This window comes from Narcine bancroftii, chromosome 1 (assembly GCF_036971445.1).
Source record: "Narcine bancroftii isolate sNarBan1 chromosome 1, sNarBan1.hap1, whole genome shotgun sequence".
In the NCBI taxonomy this organism is placed as follows: domain Eukaryota; kingdom Metazoa; phylum Chordata; class Chondrichthyes; order Torpediniformes; family Narcinidae; genus Narcine; species Narcine bancroftii.
Genome location: NC_091469.1, coordinates 351,365,876 through 351,389,195, shown reverse-complemented (window position 1 = coordinate 351,389,195; position 23,320 = coordinate 351,365,876). Strand labels below are relative to the sequence as shown.

The 23,320-nt window shown below is 39.6% G+C and overlaps 1 protein-coding gene across 3 annotated transcripts; it reads right to left on the bottom strand.

The window, feature by feature from the left end:
- Nucleotides 1–2,849: 2,849 nt before the first annotated feature.
- Nucleotides 2,850–23,291, bottom strand: c1h5orf22 (chromosome 1 C5orf22 homolog). Of its 3 annotated transcripts, XM_069910602.1 has the most exons (9): nucleotides 23,071–23,263; nucleotides 19,957–20,102; nucleotides 18,666–18,815; nucleotides 17,283–17,763; nucleotides 15,131–15,196; nucleotides 8,938–9,059; nucleotides 6,070–6,136; nucleotides 4,619–4,758; nucleotides 2,850–3,057 (listed from the first exon to the last, which is right to left on the bottom strand). In XM_069910602.1, exons 1-9 carry the CDS (start codon nucleotides 23,215–23,217, stop codon nucleotides 2,946–2,948), a joined length of 1,431 nt encoding a protein of 476 aa, XP_069766703.1. In that variant the 5' UTR covers nucleotides 23,218–23,263; the 3' UTR covers nucleotides 2,850–2,945. The 3 variants fall into 3 exon arrangements, with proteins under 3 accessions (XP_069766703.1, XP_069766714.1, XP_069766717.1); XM_069910613.1 differs by lacking the exon at nucleotides 18,666–18,815; XM_069910616.1 differs by lacking the exons at nucleotides 2,850–3,057; nucleotides 4,619–4,758; nucleotides 6,070–6,136 and adding an exon at nucleotides 7,287–7,405 and having other exon boundaries at nucleotides 23,071–23,291.
- Between the last annotated feature and the right edge of the window lie 29 nt (nucleotides 23,292–23,320).

The following is a 23,320-nucleotide window of genomic DNA, read 5'->3' as shown; positions in this document are numbered from 1 at the left end:
TGTTGGATTACATTGGTCATTATTGGATAGGTCCAGCAGGAACAGGATGGGGAATAAGAAGACCAAAACTTCAGGGTGGTCTATGCCAACTGACCGGTCACACAATCTTTGTTTGATAAGGGAGATCACATCATGAGCACTGAGTGCAATACACTAATTTGGAATAAGTGCAAGTGAATTGCTGTTTCATATTTTGGTGGTAAGAAACAAGGCCTTTGGCTGGGTGTTATAGCACTTGTTGCTGTATGGGAAGGTAGTTCCATAAAATGAAGAATGATTGGTGATGGAAGAATGAACATGGAAGTCACACAGGGAATTGTCCCCTTGGATGCTGAACAGAGAAGGGAGGGGAAGATATCTGTTGGAGGTGCAGAAATCACTGTGGGCGTTCTGGAAAAACAGGAAAATTATGGGGTCTGCTTGGGTTAAAGAAAAATGAAGTTTTAAACTAATGAAAGGGAATGCTAGAATCTGAAACACAAAATAAGTTTATTCCCCTCTCAACTGCTATCAACCACCTCTGCAAGGTAAAACCCATTTGGCTGAGGTTCCAGATCCATTATCAAAGAGCATTACACAAGAAATAGGAGTGGGAGTAGGCCATCTGGCTCCACCTACCTGTCTTTCACCCATAATCCTCAATTCCCCTACTTTCCAAAAATCTCTCTTAAATATATTTAATGAGGCAGTCTCTATTACTTCCACTGATTCATGACTCTCTGGGAAGACCAGTTTCTCTGCATCTCCAGTCTAAATCTACTCCCCCAAATCACGAGGCTACTTCTAGTCTCACCTACGAATCTCCAATTTAACTATCCCTTTCATAATTTTATCTTTCTACATGATCCCATCTCAATCTTCTGAATTCCATTGAGTATACTCCCAGACAATCTCTCCACATAGGCTAACCCCTCATGATGGTGTGGCAATAGGGGTACATGGAAATACTGCAGTATCGTGCTAGTGGAGGAGGCTCAGAGTCCCAGCCCAATATTTCAATTTATTTTTGTAAAATTGTCAGTTTTGTGATAGAAATCAAACAATACTATCAGAATACTAGCTTTACTGATATAAAGCTCTTCTTCACTGTCCTATTAATTTCCCCTTTCAAAACTTCTATTTGTAATTTTATACCATGTTTACATAAATTTTTCATCTTGAAATTATTGTTTCATTTAAAATAAGAAATTGGTCCCAGAAGCTACTAGTAACAATTTGCTATTAACAATGATTTCTGGGTTGATGTTTCCAGTTGCAAGCTTTAAAAAATATTATTCATTAATGGTAAAGAGAAATGCCTTGTTCACAGGTTCCACCTGGTGGACATGGCAGTAGTGGATGTACAGTGAGTGAATGAATCCACATCTACCCAAAACAAATGCTCCTCTCTTTGGAAAGATTTGCAGTTTCCCCCACAACAAGGGCTAATAAGGGAGGAGAGCTGCAACACTGGGCAGAAATCATATGCAGAAGCTCCAGCAATCATTTACCAAAGATTATGCAAACATTTGTGTGGGAAAAACTTACAAGGGTTCAACACAAGAGCAGGGATATCAGATCAATCAAGAGGCCATGGGGTGCTGTAAGGATTCCTTCGCCATCATTCCACAATGCAAGTGCCCAGCTTAATACCTGAAATTTTAACAGTGCAAAATCTCTGTTGGAGGGTAGAAAATTTAATGATATAGTGTGTTTGACCACATCATGCATTCATTGAGCACCAAAAAAAAAAATTAGAACTGAAAAGGTGTTTACAGATGCTGGGGCCCAGTGCAGTACACAAAAGTGCTGCTGGAGAAATTCAGTGTCATCCAGCATCCATGGAAAGGATGAGGCAGGCAACATTTCAGATCCAAGCTCTTCAAGCATTTTGAAAAGGCTGCGGACACCTGGATAAGGTGGAGAAGTGCAGAAGGATGAGGAATACAGACTGGCAGATCTTAAGGGCAGTGGGGATATCAGAGAGGGAACAGTGAGAGAGGCTCACGCAGAACTGCCTTCATAGAGGGGAGGAAAATTCTTCAGGATGAAGAGACTGCAGTGCAGCAGCCAAATGGAGGTAAACAAGAAATTGACAGATGCTGGGGTCTACTGCTCTCAATGCAGACTCCTCGGAATCAGGGTCCGGGCACAGATGGTCAGATGTGGTGGGGGGGGTGGGGGGGGTAGAAAAGAGGAATTTCTCCACAGCCAAACTTCAAAAAATGGTAAATGCCCAAATTATCAGGAATATTGAGTGAATGGTAAATAAACAACAATTACAAGATAAAGACGACGACTTTTCAAGATAATCCAACGAAGGGGCTGTACGTGTGCACGCACAAATTATCTGTGTTACTCACAGAATGTGCGCGTGCCCACTCTCGCACAAATGTGTGCTCAATGATTTCCTTTGGCATGCATGTACAGCTTAGAGGGGTCAACTCACATTACCTTAGCGTCCCATCAAAAGGATTGCATCCCTGACAGTGCAGCATTTAGTTCATACAGCACTGTCAACATGGGTTTTATTCTTGGAGCACAAGGGTGGGGCTTGAACCCAAAATCTTTAAAAGACAAGAATGTCAACAGCTAAGTGATTTTTGGCAGTGAAAAATAATTTAAGCATAATTAATTAGATTTTTATGTTTATGTTTTATATAAATGGAATGGGCTTGATCCTGGAAATTACTGGCTCAGAATAGTGGAAACTTCTCATTGACCTTCCTGACAATGAATACAAGTAAAATTAAAAGTGTCTTTTGAAAATACGGACAAAACTTTCGTCACTCAGGGTGGAAGAACTCAAGTAATACAATCAATAAGGAAATCTACCTGATGTAGAGTTGATGAAAAATGTTAGTAAAGTATTGGTTGTTAAAATTAAGATTTATTCCTTAAATAATTTTCTGCTCCACAAATCTGGCTCCCTTCATTCTGGCCAGATACAAGGAAATTTAACACAGTCAGTACTCCAAGTGGACATCTAAAGTTCCATAGCTGGAGCTCAGCACCTTTAATATTCTCTCTTGTATCGAGTCCACCTGCTCAGAAGGACAGTAATCATCCAAACTGGACCTGGAACAGTAACAGTGCATAGGTTAGGCCATTCATTTGAATAAGCAGATTCAAGCAAATTACAGAAAGGGTGTGATGAAATTCACTCATTAACCCTACTAATAACGAACACATAATTTGCTCTTGGAATAAAGACCACCCAAAAACTTGGATTAATAGCAACAAGAAATAAATAATTGAAGAAAACAATCAGGCACCAACTATGGAGTGAAACACAGATCTTGCCATTCAGGCTTTTGCCTTGGAGACTGCAAATTCTGCATTCTGGGACAATAGACAGACTGCTGGAGCAATTCAGCAGGTCGAGCAGCATCTGTCGAGAAAAGTGACAGTCAACATCTCAACAACCTGAGATAAGCACTGAGAGTGCAGGGCGTTGTGATGGCCATATCCAAAGGGGGAGGGCGAATACCCGTGTAATGGAGAGTGGGGAGGGGAGGGAGAGCCAATCCACGGGGAGGGGGGCGGCAGGAGCAGTTCCAAAGGATTGAGAAAGGAGCAAAGGGACAGTGGATTACTTGAAATTGGGAAAGTCAATGTTCATACCATTGGGCTGGTGGTTGCCCCATTGAAATGAGGCATTGCTCTTCTCATTTGTATTTGGATTCACTTTCACAGTGAAGAAGAAAGTACAGGCTCATTGGCATGGGAATGGGAAGATGAAGTGACATACAGTTGGGCGCTCAGGCTCGTCATCGTGGACAGGTTTCATGTTTTGCAAAACACTTGCCTGATGTACACTTGGTCTCACCAAAATAGAGGCGAAGTCAACAGCAATGAATGATGTTAGAGAAGGGGGATATGAATCTTCCTCATTTGGAAGTGCTGTTTAAATCTTGGATGGTGGTGAGCGAAGTGTAGGCACATTGTTTCCCCGCCTAGGTTGAAAGAGAAAGTGCCAGGGATGCGATAGAGGGAGAGAGGGTGGGCACATGCAAGAGGGGTCAGAAAGGTAAAATATGACCAGTGGTTGAGTTTTAAAAATTATTATTATAACCTAACAGCCCCTTTCATTTTCTCAGAGACCTACCATAAAATGGCTCTGGAAACTTGACAGAATTCAAAGTCTTGCTAAATTTGCCTTCTGTCAAAGCTGCCAATTTCCCCTCACAACCAAACACCCACTCTCCAACCAGATCTCTCAAGTGTCTAAAGACACTTTAAAAAAAAGTCAAACAATTCACAAGATCAACCAAAAAAAAAAACATTAAAACATACGAAATGAAATTATTAAAACATTTTATCCCTGCATTCTTTGAAGTCACCATTTTGCCGGACCAACCGCAGGATTCAATATCAAATGTTTTACCTGGAGAGCACTGGACTTCAGCTCATCTCTGAGAAGAAAGGAACACTAACACGGTTAAGCAGCACTACTTTGATTGTTTAAAGCAGTAAGGATAGAATACGTGCTTGTGTGGGAAATTTTTCTTTATATTCCACCAAACCAAACTTTGCTTCAATGCGTTATGTTTATAGACTGAACAAGAATCAAAATCGTAACATAAACACCTTTTGCTTCAAAACCATTCTAGGCTCTGCATTAAAGTGATTTTCATACCTTGCTATTGTTGTCAGTGTTGGCCTGGGTAAAACTTCAAGTAGCCGCTTTACAGATGACATGAGGTTATCAATCTCTTCCTCTGTACTAACATGGTGTGGCAGTTCCGAATAATCACAAGTCAATCCAGCTTGGTGAACCTCAAACCAAGAAGCAGTCAATACATCAATGCTGAAGCACCAATAAACAAGGTATAACTGGTAGGAGCTCCAATTTGCAACTGCAGTGTAAACATACACATCCCATCCCATGAGCAAGTCATTGAGCGGTTGTATTATTCTTTGGCTTGGCTTCGTGGACGAAGATTTATGGAGGGGTAAATGTCCACGTCAGCTGCAGGCTCGTTTGTGGCTGACAAGTCCGACGCGGGACAGGCAGACACGGTTGCAGGGGAAAATTGGTTGGTTGGGGTTGGGTTTTTCCTCCTTTGTCTTTTGTCACTGAGGTGGGCTCAAGGACAGTGAAAAGCCCCAGCTACATTTTTTTTTAGATTGCAAGTCAAAACTCTAAATCTGGCCCAGCACATGATGGGAAGAGTGAAGGGAAATCAGGGATCACACCCCAATCCAAGAATATTAGGACAGTTGGGAAAAATTATCGAGGTAGGTTTTAATGAAGAGAAGGAGCTAAGGACCAAGTCAGCTAAAGATGCATGATGGAGTTCCGGATCAGAATCATTTTAGGTGCATGTTTTTTTTCTGTAGATTCCCACCTTTTTCTATGCCTCACATTTTGATATGTCAATAACCTGGGGCACAACTGAAGGAGATTAGCAAAAGAACAATGCCATGGCTGACAACGTTTTGCCATAGTTCAAATACATGATGTGAAATTCACCATCTCAAATGGTACTGAAGAAAAAAAAACTTGAAAAGGGAATGCATGAATGCCATGTTCTTACAGAACCATGGAGAAAGAGCAGGGTTGTAAGATTAATGACATTTTCACAAGAGATCGAGCATAGGCATGGCAGGCTGAATGGTTTCCTTCTGTATTCTGCATAGAATTATGGATAAAATGTTCTATCAAAATTAATTGTCATCCTACCCTTTCCCACCAGGAGCAACAACTTAAATTATTTTTAGTTTAACGGTCTTAAAATAAGGGTTTAAAACCAAAACAAACAAAAAAAAAAAATCAACAGGGAGGTAATGCCACCCAGCATTTACTGCCTATGCCCAAATGAGTGTTTAAATGAATGATTTGCTAAGCCCAAGTCATTGAGGGCAGTTTAGATCCAATCGCATACTGATATGGTCTGTAGACATGCAGGAGCTGGTCAGAGCAAAGACAACACATTTCTTGCCCCTGAAGAGGCTGATGAATCAGAGGATTCTTCTTTTCTAAATGACCTAGTATTACCAGCATTTTATTTAGGATTTGTTTAATTAACGAAAGCTACATTCTCCAGCTAGTGATGTGGGATTGCAGATGGGCACAACAGTTCTTACCATTTCATAGTCAGGTGCTCCCATTCTGTTCTTTAGGCTAAACACAAGCTCACCAAGCTTTTCCAGTCTATAAATAAACCCGAAACTCCAATGAGATAACAACTGTAACATATTTGGAAAATACATACAATATCTTCAGAAGCAAGCACAAGATGTGCAAATAACACAAAATAAAAAGAAAACTATGCAAGTCCTTCTTTAGTGCCACATTTCACACAAGAAACAGGAGATGGAGTTGGCCATTCAAGGCATCGAGCCTGTTCTGCCATTCAATAAGCTAAGGATTCCATCTCCATTAGCAAGCTCTAAATCAGCCTTTTTATCTCTCATGTTCTAGAACTGATCAACATTGTATTGATGGCAAAGATCTCCAAAGAAAATACAAAGTTTTGCAAAGCAAAAGTCTGCGGATGATGTGATCGTAGTAAAAGATTAAAATGTCGGAGGAACTCAGCCGGTGTCGCAGCGTCCATAGGAGGCAAGGCATGTCGCCAACATTTTGGGCCTGAGCCCTTCTTCGAGGTAGAAGGACTCAGGCCCGAAACTTTGGCGACATATTTTTCCTCCCATGGATGCTGTGACACCTTCCGAGTTCCTCCAACATTTTTGTGTTTTTAAAGTACAAAGTTTTTCTTGGTGCTAGTTGACAAAACATTTCTAAATTTGCCTCCATTCCAAACACTTCACTTCAAACTACTTTATTGCCCAAAAATAGTTTGGGACATCCTGAACAGCAGACCCAAATATTTATCAGTAACCAGCTTCCAAATTTCAGAATTTTGTGAATGATTTAGAGCAGCCATTCTCAACTTTTATTTTTGGCTATGGCCCCCTTAGGACTCTGCTCAAAGTTTATGGGCCCCCTTTCCTCCAAAACAGTCAAATTAAGTTTGTTTCTTCTGTACTTTCCTCCTACTGACGACATAAAAATCATTTTTTTTAAAATTAGGATTTCAGTCCACAGCCCTATTTAAATTTGTTGTGGCCCCGATTGAGAATGACTGATTTAGAGGTCATCTGATAGACAGCATTAAAATTATGAATGGTTTGGGGCAGGGTAGGTGTGGAAAAAATATTTCCATTTGCAGGAGATGCAAAAATTCAGGGTTAAAAGTCTGGATAAATAAATGAGAGACAAAGAACTGGATAGAAATGTTGAAAATCTATGGGGAGGTTGATGGAACACATATCTGTAAACAAAAATACCAATACCAACCATTTCCACGAAATGGCCCTTTTCTAGAGGGGAAAACAAGCCTGATGTAGCACCTTCATGTCTCTTTCTGGATATCCCAAAGAACTTTATTGCCAATTAAGTAGTTCGGATGTGAAGCAACTGTTGGAGAAAAGAGGACAATCTCTCTCAAATTAGTGCTATGGATCTTTTACATCTATGGTTTTACTGCCACCAGTAAGCAGACAGGGCCTCAAGCCAGTCTGTAAACTGAACGACAATAACTTTGACAGAGCAGTGCACCCATATATCGTACCCAAATGTAGTGAAACTTGAAAGCCTGCAGACACAGTGATTGAAGTAAAAACACAATGCTGGTGAAACTCAGCAGGGCAAACAGCATACTTTATATAACAAAGATAAAAAATACACAAACAATGTTTCAAGCTTGAACCTTTCATCAAGATGTGAGCAAAATGTAGACAGGCACATGAATAAAATGGTGGGGTGGGGGGGGTGGTGGAGGAGGAGCACAGGCAACAGGTTGATAAGGGAGGAAGGGCACAACGGTAAACAAGGTGGGCTCTGTGAATGGAGAGGGAAGGTGTGGAGAGCTGGAGACAGAGGGATAGGGAAGTGAGGGAGAACAGGGAGGTTGATGTTAATGCCATCAGTTGGAAAGTGCCAAGCAGGAAATATTAAGTGTTGCTCTTCCAATTTACGGGTGGCCTTGGTTTGGCAGTTTACGAGGCCATGGACAGACATTTCGACGCAGGAGTGGGGCGCAGAGTCAAAATGGTTGGCCACTGGGAGATCCCTGTCATTGATACGAACAAAGTGAAGGTATTCAGCGAAGCGATCTCCCAGTCTGCATCCAATCTCTCTGATATAGAGAAGGCTACAATGGGAGCACCAGATGAAGTAGATAACACCCTCAGATTTTTAAGTGAAGTTTTTGTTTGGGGCTCCAAATGGTGGTGAGGAAGGAGGAGTGGGTGCAAGTGTGGCACTACTGGCAGTCACAGGCGAAGGTGTCAAGGGGGTGATTAGTAGGGAAGGGTGAGTGGATGAGGGAGTCAGGGAGGGAGTGATCCCTATGGACAGCAGTGAGGGGAGGATGTGTCTGGTGGTGGGATCACGTGTAGGTGACAAAAATTATGGAGGATAATATTGGGATGCAGAGGCTAGTAGAGTGGTAGGTGAGGACAAGGGGAAAATCGGGTTTTTGATGCATCTGGGGCAGAAGGGGCCAGGGCAGAAGTGTGGGAAGTGGAGATGCAGGTCAAGGTGGAGGGGATGCCACATTTTTTTGAAAAAGGAAAACATCTCGGCTGATCTAGACAGGAAGACCTCATCTTGGGAGCAGATATGATGGAGACAGAGAAATTGAGAGAAAGAAATAGAATCCTTACAAGGGACTCAGTGTGAAGAAGTGCAGTCAAGCTAGTTGGTAAGTTTGTAAAAAAAAGTCTATAGAAAGTTTGTCTCCCAAGGGTTACATGAATATTAGAGATAACCTCTTTTAGGCTGCTTACAGGAGGATCTTCTCACTGTACCAGCTATTATGTGACAAATAGACAAACAAAAAGGGAATGGATTCATGGAAGAGAATTAAAGAGAAAGCAACTGAATATAATAAACTAATTTGTCAGAGAAACAAACAGCATGCATGGCATATGTTAGTGTTTATTTACCCAGGGACTGCCGTCCACTTCTTAATGTTTTCTTCACTGTCATCTTCACACAAATCTGCAAAGGCAGCTTCCATATCTTCCAGTTGCCTTGTCCGAGCATCCACACAATCAATTAAGGCCTCCTAGGCATGATAAATGTGCAGATCTGGATTATTGTACATTAAAATCAAATGGTTGACTTCAAAAATCAACAAATTCCTTGCTGTTAAATACACAACACCTGCGGATATATACTTTGTATAGAATTTTGTAAAATACAAGCCTTAGGGCAGTTTTCTCAATTCATCAACAAGAGAACAATTACTTCGAAGTGCAGCAGGTTTGCAGAGTGAATCTGGATGATAACAAAAATAAAATAGGCCCTAGCGTAGAAAATGCACAGCTTTTCATCCAGTACAGAGATGTTACATTTCTATTTGGATCCAATGCTCATCTTCCACTTGCTCAAGTTTATCTATAAATTAAAATAAAGCTAGCACATGTTTTTGGGTTAAATTAAGAAGGTTATGATGCTTAGTGGCAATAACTTCTTCCCAAATGGAAATAGACAAATCATTGTGTTTCTTTTTACTTTTTAAAAAAATACTTTATTTATTCGTTCAAAATACAGATAATAAGTAACATACATAACAATAAACTTAAGCATGAATGATATATTTTATATATATATATATATAAAAAAAAAGAAAAAAAGAAAAAAGAACCCCCCCCCTCTTTCAGTCAACTCTCCTAAGGAGAGCCATAAAAAGAGAAAATTAAGCATACATATTAAGATCCAATCAATGCAAATCAAAATGCAAATACTCTGAACACCCATCAACAAAAACTATAATTATCACGCAAAACATGTGATTTTTTTTACTATTAAACAATATTTCATCTCGTTATGCCATCTATTAATATCATATTTGTATCTTTCCACATACTAACAATACATTTTTTCACTACAAATAATGCTAAATATACAAAGTTGAAATTTATATCCTGTAATATTTAATACATAACTGAAATATAACCCTTCAGGTAAAATCATATCTCTACCAGACACATGCTTTACCAAAGATCAAATTTGATAATAAAAAAAAACAAAGAATTCTTATCAATACCATAACTAATCCTCATCTGATCAATAGATAAAGTTTTCCTTCTTTAAAACAATCTCCCAAATTTTCCACACCTTTAAATCTCCAATGTAATAAACTTCGATTATGTATTGAGAAAGAAATAAGTTGATTATTATACAACGAAGTCAAGGCCGACAATTCACTACTAATATCCATCATTTTCTTTTTCTTTGTCCATAACTTCATTAAATGTTTTAATATAGGCACATTATATTGCTGTAACAATTTTACATTCCATCTAAACAAAAATTAGTGAATTTAAGTCTCGAACATCAAAAGTAACATCGAACATTAAAAGTAGCAAACCTCAACTTTGACATATCTACTAATATTATTAAGAACTAATAATATCTATATATTAAAAACTCAAAGTAACATAAATAGGCCCTCCAATAGGAGAAAAATAAACCACAAATTAAAATCTAAATAAAATTTAAAAAAAATAGAAAGTAAAAAAAAAGCCCCCAAAAAAACTACCAAAAGGTAGTAATCCCTAAACCAAACTTGGGTGTGGATCACCCACCAGTGACTGATGACTAATAGAACATAGAGCAAATCTCTCCCTCCCCTGCCAAACAAAGAATAACAAGATATCATAATGACATAAAAATAAAGTAAGAATAAGTAAGTTATTCTATTCATCCAAGAGATTCCAAACTCAACGACCCCATTTCAGGAGAAATTAGACTCTTTCCATTTCTTCCATTTCCAGAACAACCAGAGTTTTCTTTAGGGGACAATGGTGGACTAAGTCTTGATCCTCGTACATCTGGCCAGATTTTTCTTTAGGGGACAATGGTGGACTAAGTCTTGATCCTCGTACATCTGGCAACGAATCAGCCAAAATCATTGCTTCATGCTCATTCTCAAAAAACAGAGATTGAAAGTCTCCACAAAACACCTTCAACACTGCCGGATAACGAAAAGTAGACTTATAACCTTTACGTCACAAAACTTCTTTAACTGGATTAAATCGATGCCGAGTTGAATAACCTCTTGACTCAAATCAGGATAAAATAAAACTCTACTATTCTGAATCATTAACGGAGCTTGTCGTTGTCTCGCATTTTGCACAGCTAGACAAAGTATCATTTCTCTGTCCAAATAATTCAAGTATCGAATTATCATGGGTCTCGGTGATTGATCAGGCAGAGGTCTTCTTCTTAAGGTTCTATGAGCTCTTTCCAATACCAAGCCTCCAGAGAAAAATTCTTGTCCCAATATTTGTGGGATCCATTCTGTAAAAAAAACGAAGAGAATCTTGATCTTCTATACCTTCCGGCAAACCAACAATCTTCACATTGTTCCTTCTACTTTGATTTTCCAAATTATCTACTTTCCTCTCTAACTCCTTTTCATGTTCTCACAATTCTTTAACGGATTTTTCCACCTCCATCACTTTTTCTGTATTAGAAGTCACTTGCTGTTTACATTCCAAAAAAGCAGACTGAAATTTTTTTAAATCTTCAGAAAATACTTCCATTCGTGTATTAACTGTAGTGAATTCTGACTTCATACTATCTTTCATTTGAGCTCTTGCAATATCGGCTGAGTAACGGTACTTAACAGGTTAACTTGTAGTTCAGAAAGACCCGACCCTGTTTTCTTTAAGATGGGGTCAGAACCAGATAACGGCAACTCCTGCTGCAGCTCAACAGCAGGCACTTTAACAGTCTTACTGCGAGTTTGAACTCCCAACGACGACACCCCGACTTCCTCAAGGGGTTGATGCTGATCTCCCCCCACAACTCACCGTTGTTTCAAGAACTCACGGATAAGATCAAGCTCTTCAGACCGAAGTACTGCCTGAGTGGTTTCAAACAATGGATTCATTTTTCTGCGAGCTCCCTCTGCCGTTGGCAGACTGCTAGAATCAGGATCCTCTTCTTGGGAACATGCACCTTCCTCCTGAGAACGAGTAATTGCAGTGACATCCTTCTCCCGGTAAGTAGTAATCATTTTTTTTTCAACTCCCACAGGCAATCTTTGCAACTTCGAGACGGAGAAAAGCAAATCTGAAGTCATAGCAGTTTTTTCAAGTCCTGAATCTTCAACACTCCGAAAATGTAGTTTCTTCTGCATTTTACCATTAGTAGCCATAACAATTCCTTGATACTTTAAACTAAGTTTTTAAAAAAGTTTAAACTTAAAAACAAAGAGTTAAAAACGGGTTCTTAAAAGTCTGGCCAGAGAGGTCGAGATTACACGTCTAGACTCTACGCCATCTTGCCACACCCCCTTTCTTTTTACTTAAAGATCTCTCAAAGCATTTTGATTTTAAAATCCTCGCGATCTGTTAGGGGCTCAACTTCCCAGAAAAGTTTATCAACTTTTAACATTGAAGTGGATCACAATCTCACTTTCAACTCCTTTATAATATATATTCACTATGAGCTACTGGTTTGAATTTTGTGAACCAAACAATTGTTAGTCAAATGCTGTTTTGATGTCAAGGCCAGTCCCCCTCACCTCACTTAGTGTCAAGGGCACTTACACATCAAAGATATAATACACAAGATATTAACTTAGTCCAAACATAGCAAATCATCTCACAGTGTCTCTAGTTAGACCACACTTAATGCATTCAGTTCTGATCATCTCACTACAGGAAGGAGACTTTAGAAATGATCGAGAGGAGATATACTAGGATGTTGCCTGAATTAGAGGACACGTCTTGTGAAGAAAAGCTGAATGATCTACAGCTTTTTTCTTTGAAGTAATGGAGTAAAAAAGGAAATTATGAGGGGCATAGATAGAGTGGGCAGGTGGCAATGGCCATTACCAGAGATCTGCTTAAGATGAGTGGACAAACAGTAAGGTGGGTGGGGGGGGGGGGGGCGATGTCAGAGGTAGGTTTTTAAGTGTACTTGAAATGCATGATTGGGGTAATGGTAATGGTTGAGGCTGAACCATTTAGATCTCCACATAGATTTATGGAATGCCACAGCACAGTTTGTGCCAATCATCATCTCCCTAGTCTCACTGACCGGTTCCCATTCCATAACCCTCCAGGCCTCTCCCATCCATGTACCTATCCAATTTATTCTTAAAACATGATTGAGCCCGCATTTACCACATCAGATGGCAGTTCATTCCACACTCCCACCATTCTCTGAGTGAAGAACTTCCCCCTAATGTTCCCCCTAAACCTTTCCACCTTCATCTTAAAACTATGACCTTTGGAATTTATCTCCCCAATCTAAGTGGTAAAAGCCTATTTGCATCCACTTTGTCTATACTCCTCTTAATCTTGTAAACCTCTATCAATTCTCCCTCATTCTTCCTTGCTCCAAGTTCTAACCTGTTTAATCTTTCCCTGTTACTTAACTCCAAAAGATCCTGCAACATCCTAATAAATCTTCTCTGCAGTTTCATTCTTATTGATATTCTCTTCCTGCACACAATATTCCAAATTTGGCCTCACCAGTGTTTTAAACAACTTCCACATAACATCCCAACTCCAGTACTCAATACTAGGATTTATAAAGGTTAAAGATACCAAAAGCTTTTTTTACAACCCTGTCCACCTGCAACACCACCTTCGGGGAATAATGTATTGTATTTCCAGATCTCTCTGCTGCTCCACACTCCTCAGTGCCCTTATCATTAACTGTACATCTCTTACCTTGGTTTGTCCTTTCCAAAGTGCAACACCTCACATTTGTCTGCATTAAACTCCATGAGCCATTTTTTGGCCCATTCTCCCAGTTGGTCTAGATCCCTCTGCAAACTTTGAACATCTTCCTCACTGTCCACAATACCTCTCACCTTTGTGTCATCAGCCAACTCTCTGATCCAATTCATCACATTATTATCCAGATCATATATACACACACATACATATACACAATCCAGTTTCACATCCCATTAGAAAATAACTGAATATTAAAGAATAGGCTTGGATTAGGATCAAGAAATTGATTTAAACAAAACATCCTCTGTTTTACCCTCACAGTGTATCTATTGATACACAGATCAAAGCTTAAATAGCCAACTTTCTATCTAAAATTTTCTATCTAAAATAGCAGATTTCAAATAGGTAATCTGAAGCAGTTAAGAACACATATGAATTCCACTTCTTAATCTTGTTCCATAAACACAAATCTCATGCTGCCTTTTGACACAAAAAAAATGGAATCTTACTAAACTGGGGGTCCAATATTTTGGAATATTAATTTGAAACTCAAAACCCAACATAGCAATTGGGAGATAGAAATTCAAGAAATTAACATGCAAGCGTCAGTAATGACGACCATGAAATCACAGGAAAGGAAACCAGTTATCATTACCTGGCCTAACCATTGTGTGACCAGAAACATGACAACTTGATTAAATTTTAATTATTGCTAGTTTCTCCCATCACAGAAAATATGTATCGACTTTGGAAATGGTACAGAACAGATTTATCAGGATGTTGCCTAGATTAGAGGGCAAGAAGAGATTAGATAAACTTTGGATTTTTTTTCTGAAGTGTCAGAGGCTGAAAGGTGACCTGTTAGAAGTTTATGAAATTATAGGGTAGTCAGCCAGATTCTTTTTCCCAGGGCGAAAATGTCACATACTTGAGGACATGCATTTAAGGGAAGTCTGGGGGTGGGGTGGAGCATGGGGAGTGTAGGAAACATGCGGGGCAAGTTTTAAAAAAAAAAGAGACCGATGAGCACCGACATTGGGCTGCCAGTAGTTGTGGAAACAGAGATGATGCTAGCATTTAAGAGGCTTCTCGACAGATGCGTGAATATGTCGGGGGCAGAGAGGCATGAATCAGGTGCAAGAAACAAAATTTAGTGCCAACATATGGGCTGAATTTTAAAAAGTTAAAATGTAGATACACAGCATGGCATCAGGCCATTTTGGCCCACGAGCTCATGCTGCCCAATTACACCAGAATGACCTACAACCCACCCCCAGTGAAAGGTTTGTTCTTGTGTTTTACTGTTCCATGTTTCAACTCAACTGTGCACTGTTGTGGCCCAACAAGCCAATCAGTTCAGGGGCAACTAGCAACACCCATATCTTGCGGACAAGCAAATGAAGAGCGACAGGATCAAAATTTGATTGCAACCTACCTCATTTGTCCCTTCCCAATCAGGTTTAGTAAAATGATACAACTTCTTGAGAATTTCATATTCATTCTGTTAGAAAATAAACCAAATGATTATGGAATTTCACATCGGCAAGGAAACAGAACAGTTGGCACCATTTTCTGTTTAAGTACACAATGAAAACATAGCCTGATTGCATTTGCATTCACACAAATGGCTGCATATCTGCAGTACCTTTCAACACCTGACAATGTCTGAAAGTACTTATATAGCCAATGAAACTTTTTTGATGTGTAGTCACCAAATTTCAAATACCTGGTAGCCAGTTTGCATTAGCAAACACCCACATTTACAGTATCAAAATGATAGTATGCAAATCAACTGGCAGTGTAACGACAGGAGACAGAAACCCAGGTGACAGACCAAAGACTACGGCACTCTTCAATTAGTGCCGCGTTCTTTTTTTGTCTGTGAAATTCATGCTGTGTCATCAGTTTCACTTCTCATCTCATAGCATTTCCAACAGTTTCTCAGTATTCCTCAGTATGGGTCCAAGAAACCTCACAATTCCTTGGTATTGAGGATGGCTTGCTTCCACTCTAGTTCTAAGGGCAAAGAGCTCAATGAGAGCAGCATGGAACCTGCACACTATGCTGGATTGGGACATTAGGTGGGAAAAGGCACTGATGTTGGCCTACAGGTGAATTTGGAGCATATTGTGGAGACATCATTGCAGTGCTCACAGTGCCTGCTGAGAGTGATTCAGCAAGTGTACACGAGTGCAGGAATCATTGTGCTCATTAGATCATTGTGCTAAATTAGAGTCTCCAAGTCCTTAAATGTTCCAAGGCCGTGGTGGCCCACTGAAGGCACATCTCCTGAGCTATGGAAAGTGGTCTATGTTTCCCAGGGACAGTAAGACCAAGTTGGTGGAGAACCTTTAACAGGTAATCATGCTAAAGTGAATGAATCACAGCTCGTATAGCAGTTAGTGCAATGCTGTTACAGCACCAGCAATCGGGACCAGGGTTCTAATCCCACACTGTCTGTAAGGAGTTTGTATGTTCTCCTGGTTTCTCCATGAATATTCCCTGGGGCTGCAGTTTACTCCCACCATTCAAATGTACCAGGAGTGTAGGTTAATTGGGTGTAATTGGCAGCACAGACTAGTGGGCTGAAAGGGCCTGTTACTGTGCTACATGTCTAAATTTTAAAAATAAATTAATAACAGCTTGGAGACCAGCAGCTGAACACAAATGTCAGTGCCTGCAGCTTGATAGCTGAAGTTAGGGTGAACAAGGGTCTGGTGTAAAGAGGGTGTAGTTTGAACATTCCCAATTTGTATTTTAGATCATCTCCAGAGTGCAAATGGGGAAGAGGCAACATGGCAAGTGGGATGGCAGTAAAGTTAATGTGCACAAGCCACACATACATCAGAAATTGGAACATTAGCAAGGAACTAGGCTATTAATAATTTTGGCAATTTACAAAGGAAGAGTTAGGAAGAGGCAAGCGAAACAGGCAAGAACATCTGCTTTCTTGCTCCCATTTGAACTCAAGCTACCTTCAATTCTAATGTCAACATAATATTTGAACAACTGAAACCAGTATGGGTGAAGGCCAAAAAGGGGGACACAGTTGGTGTAGCAGTTAGCTCAACGCCAGTGATCATGACTTGGGTTTGAATCCTGCGCTGTCTACAAGAAATTTATACATTCTCCTCGTGTCTGTGAGGGTTTTCCCTGGGGTGGTGGGGGGGTTCCAGTTTCCTCCCACTGTTTGAAATTGGATGTAAATGAGGCGATATGTTCTTGTGGGCCAAAATGGCCTGTTAACATGATGCATAAATTCAAAATCTAATTTTAAATAAATAAATCAATAAATGGATCGGTAGAATTTAAACCGGTCGAACCTGGTCTGCCATTTAACAAGGTCTCAACTGATCATTCACTCCAACTCGGTTTTCCTCATCCAATTACTATGCCCCTTGACCCCTGATAAGTTCTCACATCCAACTTTGGATCTATAACCTTGCATGGTATAGATATCCAGAGTCACAATCCTCTCAGGAAGCAATTCCTCTCATCTTAAATTTTGAAACAATTCCCTCTTGTCTAACCAATGTAAAAATTTTCCATGAATAAAACCTGATGAAACCTAGAAAAATACAATATACCTTGGTATACATTTCTTTAAAAGGATTTTTGACTGAAAAAAAATCCAAGTCAATATCTAGGATGTAGGCATTCTGATTTCCCAGTACATGAAGCAGATCCTTAACCATTTCATCTTCCTGGTACTGTTCAGTCTCAGAAGTTAGTGCTGCTTTGCAAGGCCAATCAGTTTCCAAAGGGACACCTTCACTGCTGGTGGCTGGCCTTGTCTGTGTGCAATGATTGCCCAGTTTGTTTTCAGCCTTCTGACCATTTACTCTGGAGCTCGTGGCACAGACTGCATCACACAGATCTCTTTGTGTTGAGAGGTCCAGCTTTGCTTTCTTGACAGTTGATTCTCCCATGTCCCTCCTGCAGGCTTTGCCGCTTTGCTCTGTTGCATCTATTTTGATGACCTGCAATTCCAAAGCCTTTCTGTTCTCCAGCAGCTCCTCAGAGACGTAGAGGCCATCACTCAGAAAGTAGCTCTCAGAACTCGTAACCCTGATCAGATAAGGAATTATTATAAGAACCACTGGTTACCAAACAAAATATTGTGCTGCACAGGTCATCATGCATATTTTCACATGGTATTGAGTTTAACTTCACTAAGTTTATTGCTTTTAAGCTCAAATAGAGTTTAAAGGGTTGCTTGTTTTCTGGATGTAATAGGGTTTAAGCCATTAGCTTAGAAGACATTTTCTGAATTTACAGGATGTTTGAATTGTACGTCGTTCCACAACACGGAAACAGGCCCTACAGCCTACCTTGTTTATGCTGACCAAGCTATTTCCATTTTCCTGTTGCATGGGTGCATTGTAGCCAAGATCTGCTTGAAATAATGACTTGTTTTTATGTAATTACAGTATCCATCACCTATGGGGATTGGTAGATGCCAGATACATGAATTTTCTAGCTGCTTGAGATTGGGTTTCATGATTGGTGAACTAACAGTGAGGTTCACCAATTTTAAACTTCCATATTTTTTATCTATTTATTTTCTGCAATTTTTTTTTGCAAGTTGTTTGAGATTGCCAGTTGCTTGAATTCCAAACAGGGGTTTTATTGTACTTTGAAGCAGAAAAATTTGTTTTCATTACAGGAGCACCAAAAATGCAATGAATGCTTAACTTTGAATGGAAACATTAGGAGAGATTACCAAAAAACTGCTTAAATTGGCAAAGTTGAAGGGAGAGCTGGGAGTTTCAGAGGATTGGCAAATAAAGTGACTGTAATAACAGGAAATGTAGTAAAATTCATTTGTATTAATTATTTACTGCTCAGTGGACTTCCCTATTGTGCTCAATCTGCCAATTTTGCCACTATTCCCTTGACCTCATCACCATACTTTTCTCTATCTCAGGACCTTTGTCATGAGAGATATCTTATTCTGATGTTTGAAATACCTGATTGTTTTAGTTGAAGAATCTTTACCAACATAAAAGCTGTATTTTCCATCAGCGATCTGCTCAGCCCAGAATGGATGAAGCCAAAATACACGCGAGAAGTGGCCAGCATAAACTACAGGCATAATCCAATTCTCAATACTCAGGTCTCTGCATGAGGAGGTATCCAAGAAAATCAAATTTCATTATTCGTCTATACTGTTATCATTAAGAAGTCCATTTCAACATGCAAGAGCTATGTTTCTATAAAGCTCCATTGCTTCTTCAAGAAGGTGGTTTATTATTATTGACTTAGTTTGCAATAGAGTCAAACAATTGTTTACAATCACCTTGCTCCCTTCTAATCATCATGGAATAGTTATGCAAGGACACAACAATTTCCATTTCTTTGCCTCCTATACGAGCTACTTATTGACACTTGTTGGTCAAGAATGAACTAGAGGATCCCAAATAATTTTTGATACATGCTCCAATATGCCAGGCTATGCATTCTTCTCACTGCTATTATCTGGCACACCCAAGCAGCAGCTTCTTCTCTGCCATCAGATTTCTGAATGGACAATGAACCACCGACACTACTTTATTTTTCTCATTTTACTCTGATTTATTTATTTTTAAAATGCTTTTTTTTTGCAATATTGCACCCGTAATGCTGCCGCAAAACAACAAATTTTATGATACTTTCATTCTGAAATTACTGTTTTTCTTTGTGATTTCTAGCATCAGATTTTTTTTCATCAACTTGCAGGCTGCATGGCTTCTCCCAGAGAAAAAAATGTTATCACCTTTCAGGCTTAACATTAAGAATTTTGTATTATTCTGTAGGATTTTTTTTTAATTTAAAAAAAAGTTTTGCATTGACCAGTGCTATTTCACAATTTAGACCAGCTTTACATTACTTCAGAAGTTGTAGTTAGGTATCTTAACAAGTCCCACAGAGTAAACATTTTATAGAGGAAATATAAAGATTAAGTTTGGTTTCAAGAAATCCAACTAAAATTTAATTTTAATTTAATCATAATGCCCAATAATGCTCAGAAAAGATGAGCGAATCCTACCTTATTCAATCATAGATACTTTACAAAAACAAAATCACATGTACTCTAATACTTCCACTTTAACCTTCAACTGAATTAAAATTCAAAAGCTTGAAGATGACTCTTGTATAACCCCAATAAATATTCACTTAATATTACAAAATAAAATAATTTAAAAAAGCTTTTATATTACTTCAGTGATGAAGAAAACAAATTAGTATATCATTAAATGCAAAATGATCTACATGCATTACCCAAAGAGCAATTCTTTATCAAATACACTGTCAGCTAACATATCGACTGGGATTAGGAGGTCTGGATGAGAATCTAGATGAACCAGGGCAATGTTTTCAATTGGCAAATGCTTTGAACCAATTGCTCGATAGATGTATGGCACCACCTGCAAGAAATTAACATAATTAAAGTAGAAGACTTTTTAAATGCAGTAATTTCTTGATTTTTGAACACATTATGAACATTCAATTTATATTACATACTTTTGCAATAATATGGTTCATTCTTTGAGCCAGGTTTTTGATTAAGAAAGGTAATTTTCACTAGCTGTACATAGGAACATGTCAGGCAGAAATCCACAGAATACATTTTGTCCAGCCCTTGGTATATACAGAATTTCACTTGACCAAATAGTTTCCAGAAATTAGCACCAAAGTTGAGGAAATGCTGTGCAGTAGATTAGAACCAATTCTACACAAAATCATTTTTTAAACTCCTAGAACTCACCTTGTCAGATAAAAAATATTACATTGAGTTTTTTCATCTAAACTAATATGGTGAATTTCATCTCAAAGTTTACAAGACATTCTTCTTCCCTCATCTCCTGCAGCAGACAATATTCCTGGCACTTTATTGGCAAAACATAAACACTAAGATGTTTAATTAGAGAAATAATTTCAAAATAAAACAGAGGACGGTTTCTACCCTCTCATGTGCTTTCTCCATAACTGCAATTTTTGCTTCTTCAAAAACAATCAGAATACCGTATTTTCACTCATATAATGTATATTTTACCCCCTCCATAAATCTTCGTCCGCGAAGCCAAGCCAAAGAAAAAAAAATGTATATTTAACATGCATATAATATGCAAAAAAATCATAGGTTGTGCAAAATATTTTCATAGAATGTACATATACCACATGAATATCTATAAATTCTGACTGACAAAATCAATTTGCATTTAAATAGGACATGAGACAAAGCACATCTGTTAATCTCCCACAATTAGCACCCGATCAACTTCCCCCAGAGTTGTCAATCACCCATTACATAGATGGGTGCTGTAATTGATTGAAGAGTAATCAATTAAATAGATTGAAGGTAGGTTTCAGAGTAAAGCAGGATTTTAATTCGAATGTTGTCTCTGGCAGAGGCACCAGATATGTTAATCTTCTCTCTCAGGGATGGGTCTGAGCAATTAACATTAGTTTACAAATTGGATTGTAACATGATTTTTACCTACCAATTTGGCAGGTTATCTATGCATGTGCAGACCAATTAGTGGGTAGAATTTTTTAAAAAACTGCACAGGTAGGCAAACCACTTCGAAGGTGGATTGTCTATCCGTGCACACTGCTGTTGGTCAATTTGCAATGCAATGGCTGCCTTCTTTTCTCATATTCCCCCACGCTATTGGAAGGCCAGAATGGTTCCAGCAGCATGGGGGATTATGGGTAAGAAGGATAGGCATTGCCCCTGCCGCAACTCCTGTTGGCCCACTCTGCACCCTGCTGGCCTGACAGTGCTTCCCCTACCCCCAAAACCATTCAACCCCAGCCTTGACTCCGCGTTTCTTCCCCAGCAACCACAATGTTCTGACTCCACTCTTGCTCCGGCCCCAATTCCACGTCCCTGTGGGACCTCCGGCAATGCGGTGAATGCGTGACATGTCACTCACCGTGTTACCGAAGGGCGTGGGAGCTCCATTAAATTAGCCGGTCACCGTTTGACCGGGCAATTTAGGGTCCAGTGTGTAAAAGGTTGCAGGGGCCTACTTCATGGGTAGAATACATGGGTGCTATTGATGGGTGCAGTGCCCTAGCCAGAATGTCCTGCTTATAGAATTACAATAGTACAAAGAGAGATTTCCAAGGTGAAAATTTCCCACACTCGCTATAAATTGTGCGCATTCTTCCACTGCCGCGATTACAGTCCCACGCCTGCGGATAAATTGCTGTTCAGCTGCCCCACGCCTGCTCGTCATTGTGCACTTTCCTTCAACTCGTTAAAAATCTCGTCTAGTGCGCACAGGCATAGAATGGGGGAATAGTGTCTGTATTTTAAAAAAATACGCGTATAACACGCGCGTTATACGAGTAAAAAATATGGTATTTGAAACTAACTGCGCTGCAGAGTTAACAGTCCGTGAAACTCGGTAACCTTCAAAACGGCGGCATGTCAATCCATTACATCTCCTAAAACAATGAACATCAAATCTTGGGAGGATTGAAAACCGAGTAGGCAGATGCAAGGAATACTATCAAACACAGATTATTATTATTAGAGAAAACTTAACATATTGCCCAAGTTGAAATTGGTCAACTCATCCCGACTCCCCGAGGCACTTGATTCCCTTGGTATCGGAAACATAACAGCAAGCTCTCATTTTTGTAACTCGATTCAAGAATTAGCCAGGATGATAGGTTTAACTTAAAGCAAGTGATAGATATTTTGCATCCAACAGAACCCTTTTTTGTTTGATGAGAGCACGCAGAACATGCATCACTCCGCTGTCAGCTTTGAACTGTGCCCTCGAGTCACTGGAATGACTTCTTGAGACACCTCTCGACTTCATGCAGCAAGTACATACTGGATAAACTAACACATTAAGCTAACATTAAAGTACACGCCAACTAAATAGATTTGTTGGGGCTGGGAGAAAGACGGTTGTAAGTAACCCACTAGCCAGAACACCTGAGTTTCTGAACAATGACTTTCTTTTAAACATTTATCTGCAAGGGTCGTAAAGACGCAGCAGCAGTGTACTAATTTCTGAACGCTGGGAAAACATTGCTAGATAAAGTTCACTAACCAACAAAGATAAAAATGCATAACCAACGTTTCGGGCTTGAGCCCTTCATCAACGAATTCTGTTTTTAACTTCAACCACAGTGTGTTCAGACTTTCGTGACTTACTAACTAATTTCTGAACAACGTGATTAAGCGTAGCTTGGGGCCTGTTATCATATGCATCAGTCTATGGAGGTTAGAGAAGAAAGAATACTAGAAACTCTGAGTTCCACTCCCCCAAAGCACCATTCTGATTGTAATTCCAACATCCAAAGAGTTGAAATACCCTGCCAACAATCACTGGAGTGGCAATTCGACGGGTCCCAGTCGGAAGCTGCGCTTACATCATGATGATCCTCGACGATCCACACTGGCAACTCCTTGTAGCAGCGTCGACGAGGGGTCGTGCTGCTCATAGTTCTGGTCGCTTGCTGAGAGCGATGTGCAGCACTGGCCGGCCCCTTCCCTCTCCTTTCTGCGCGGGGTGACATGCAGATGTGGCCAGGGGGGAACAAAAGGGGCGACGGACCCGTTTCCTTGCCTCTGATTGGTCAGAAAGCGGTCCCGTTCCGTAAAAAGGTCCGCGTTCAAAAA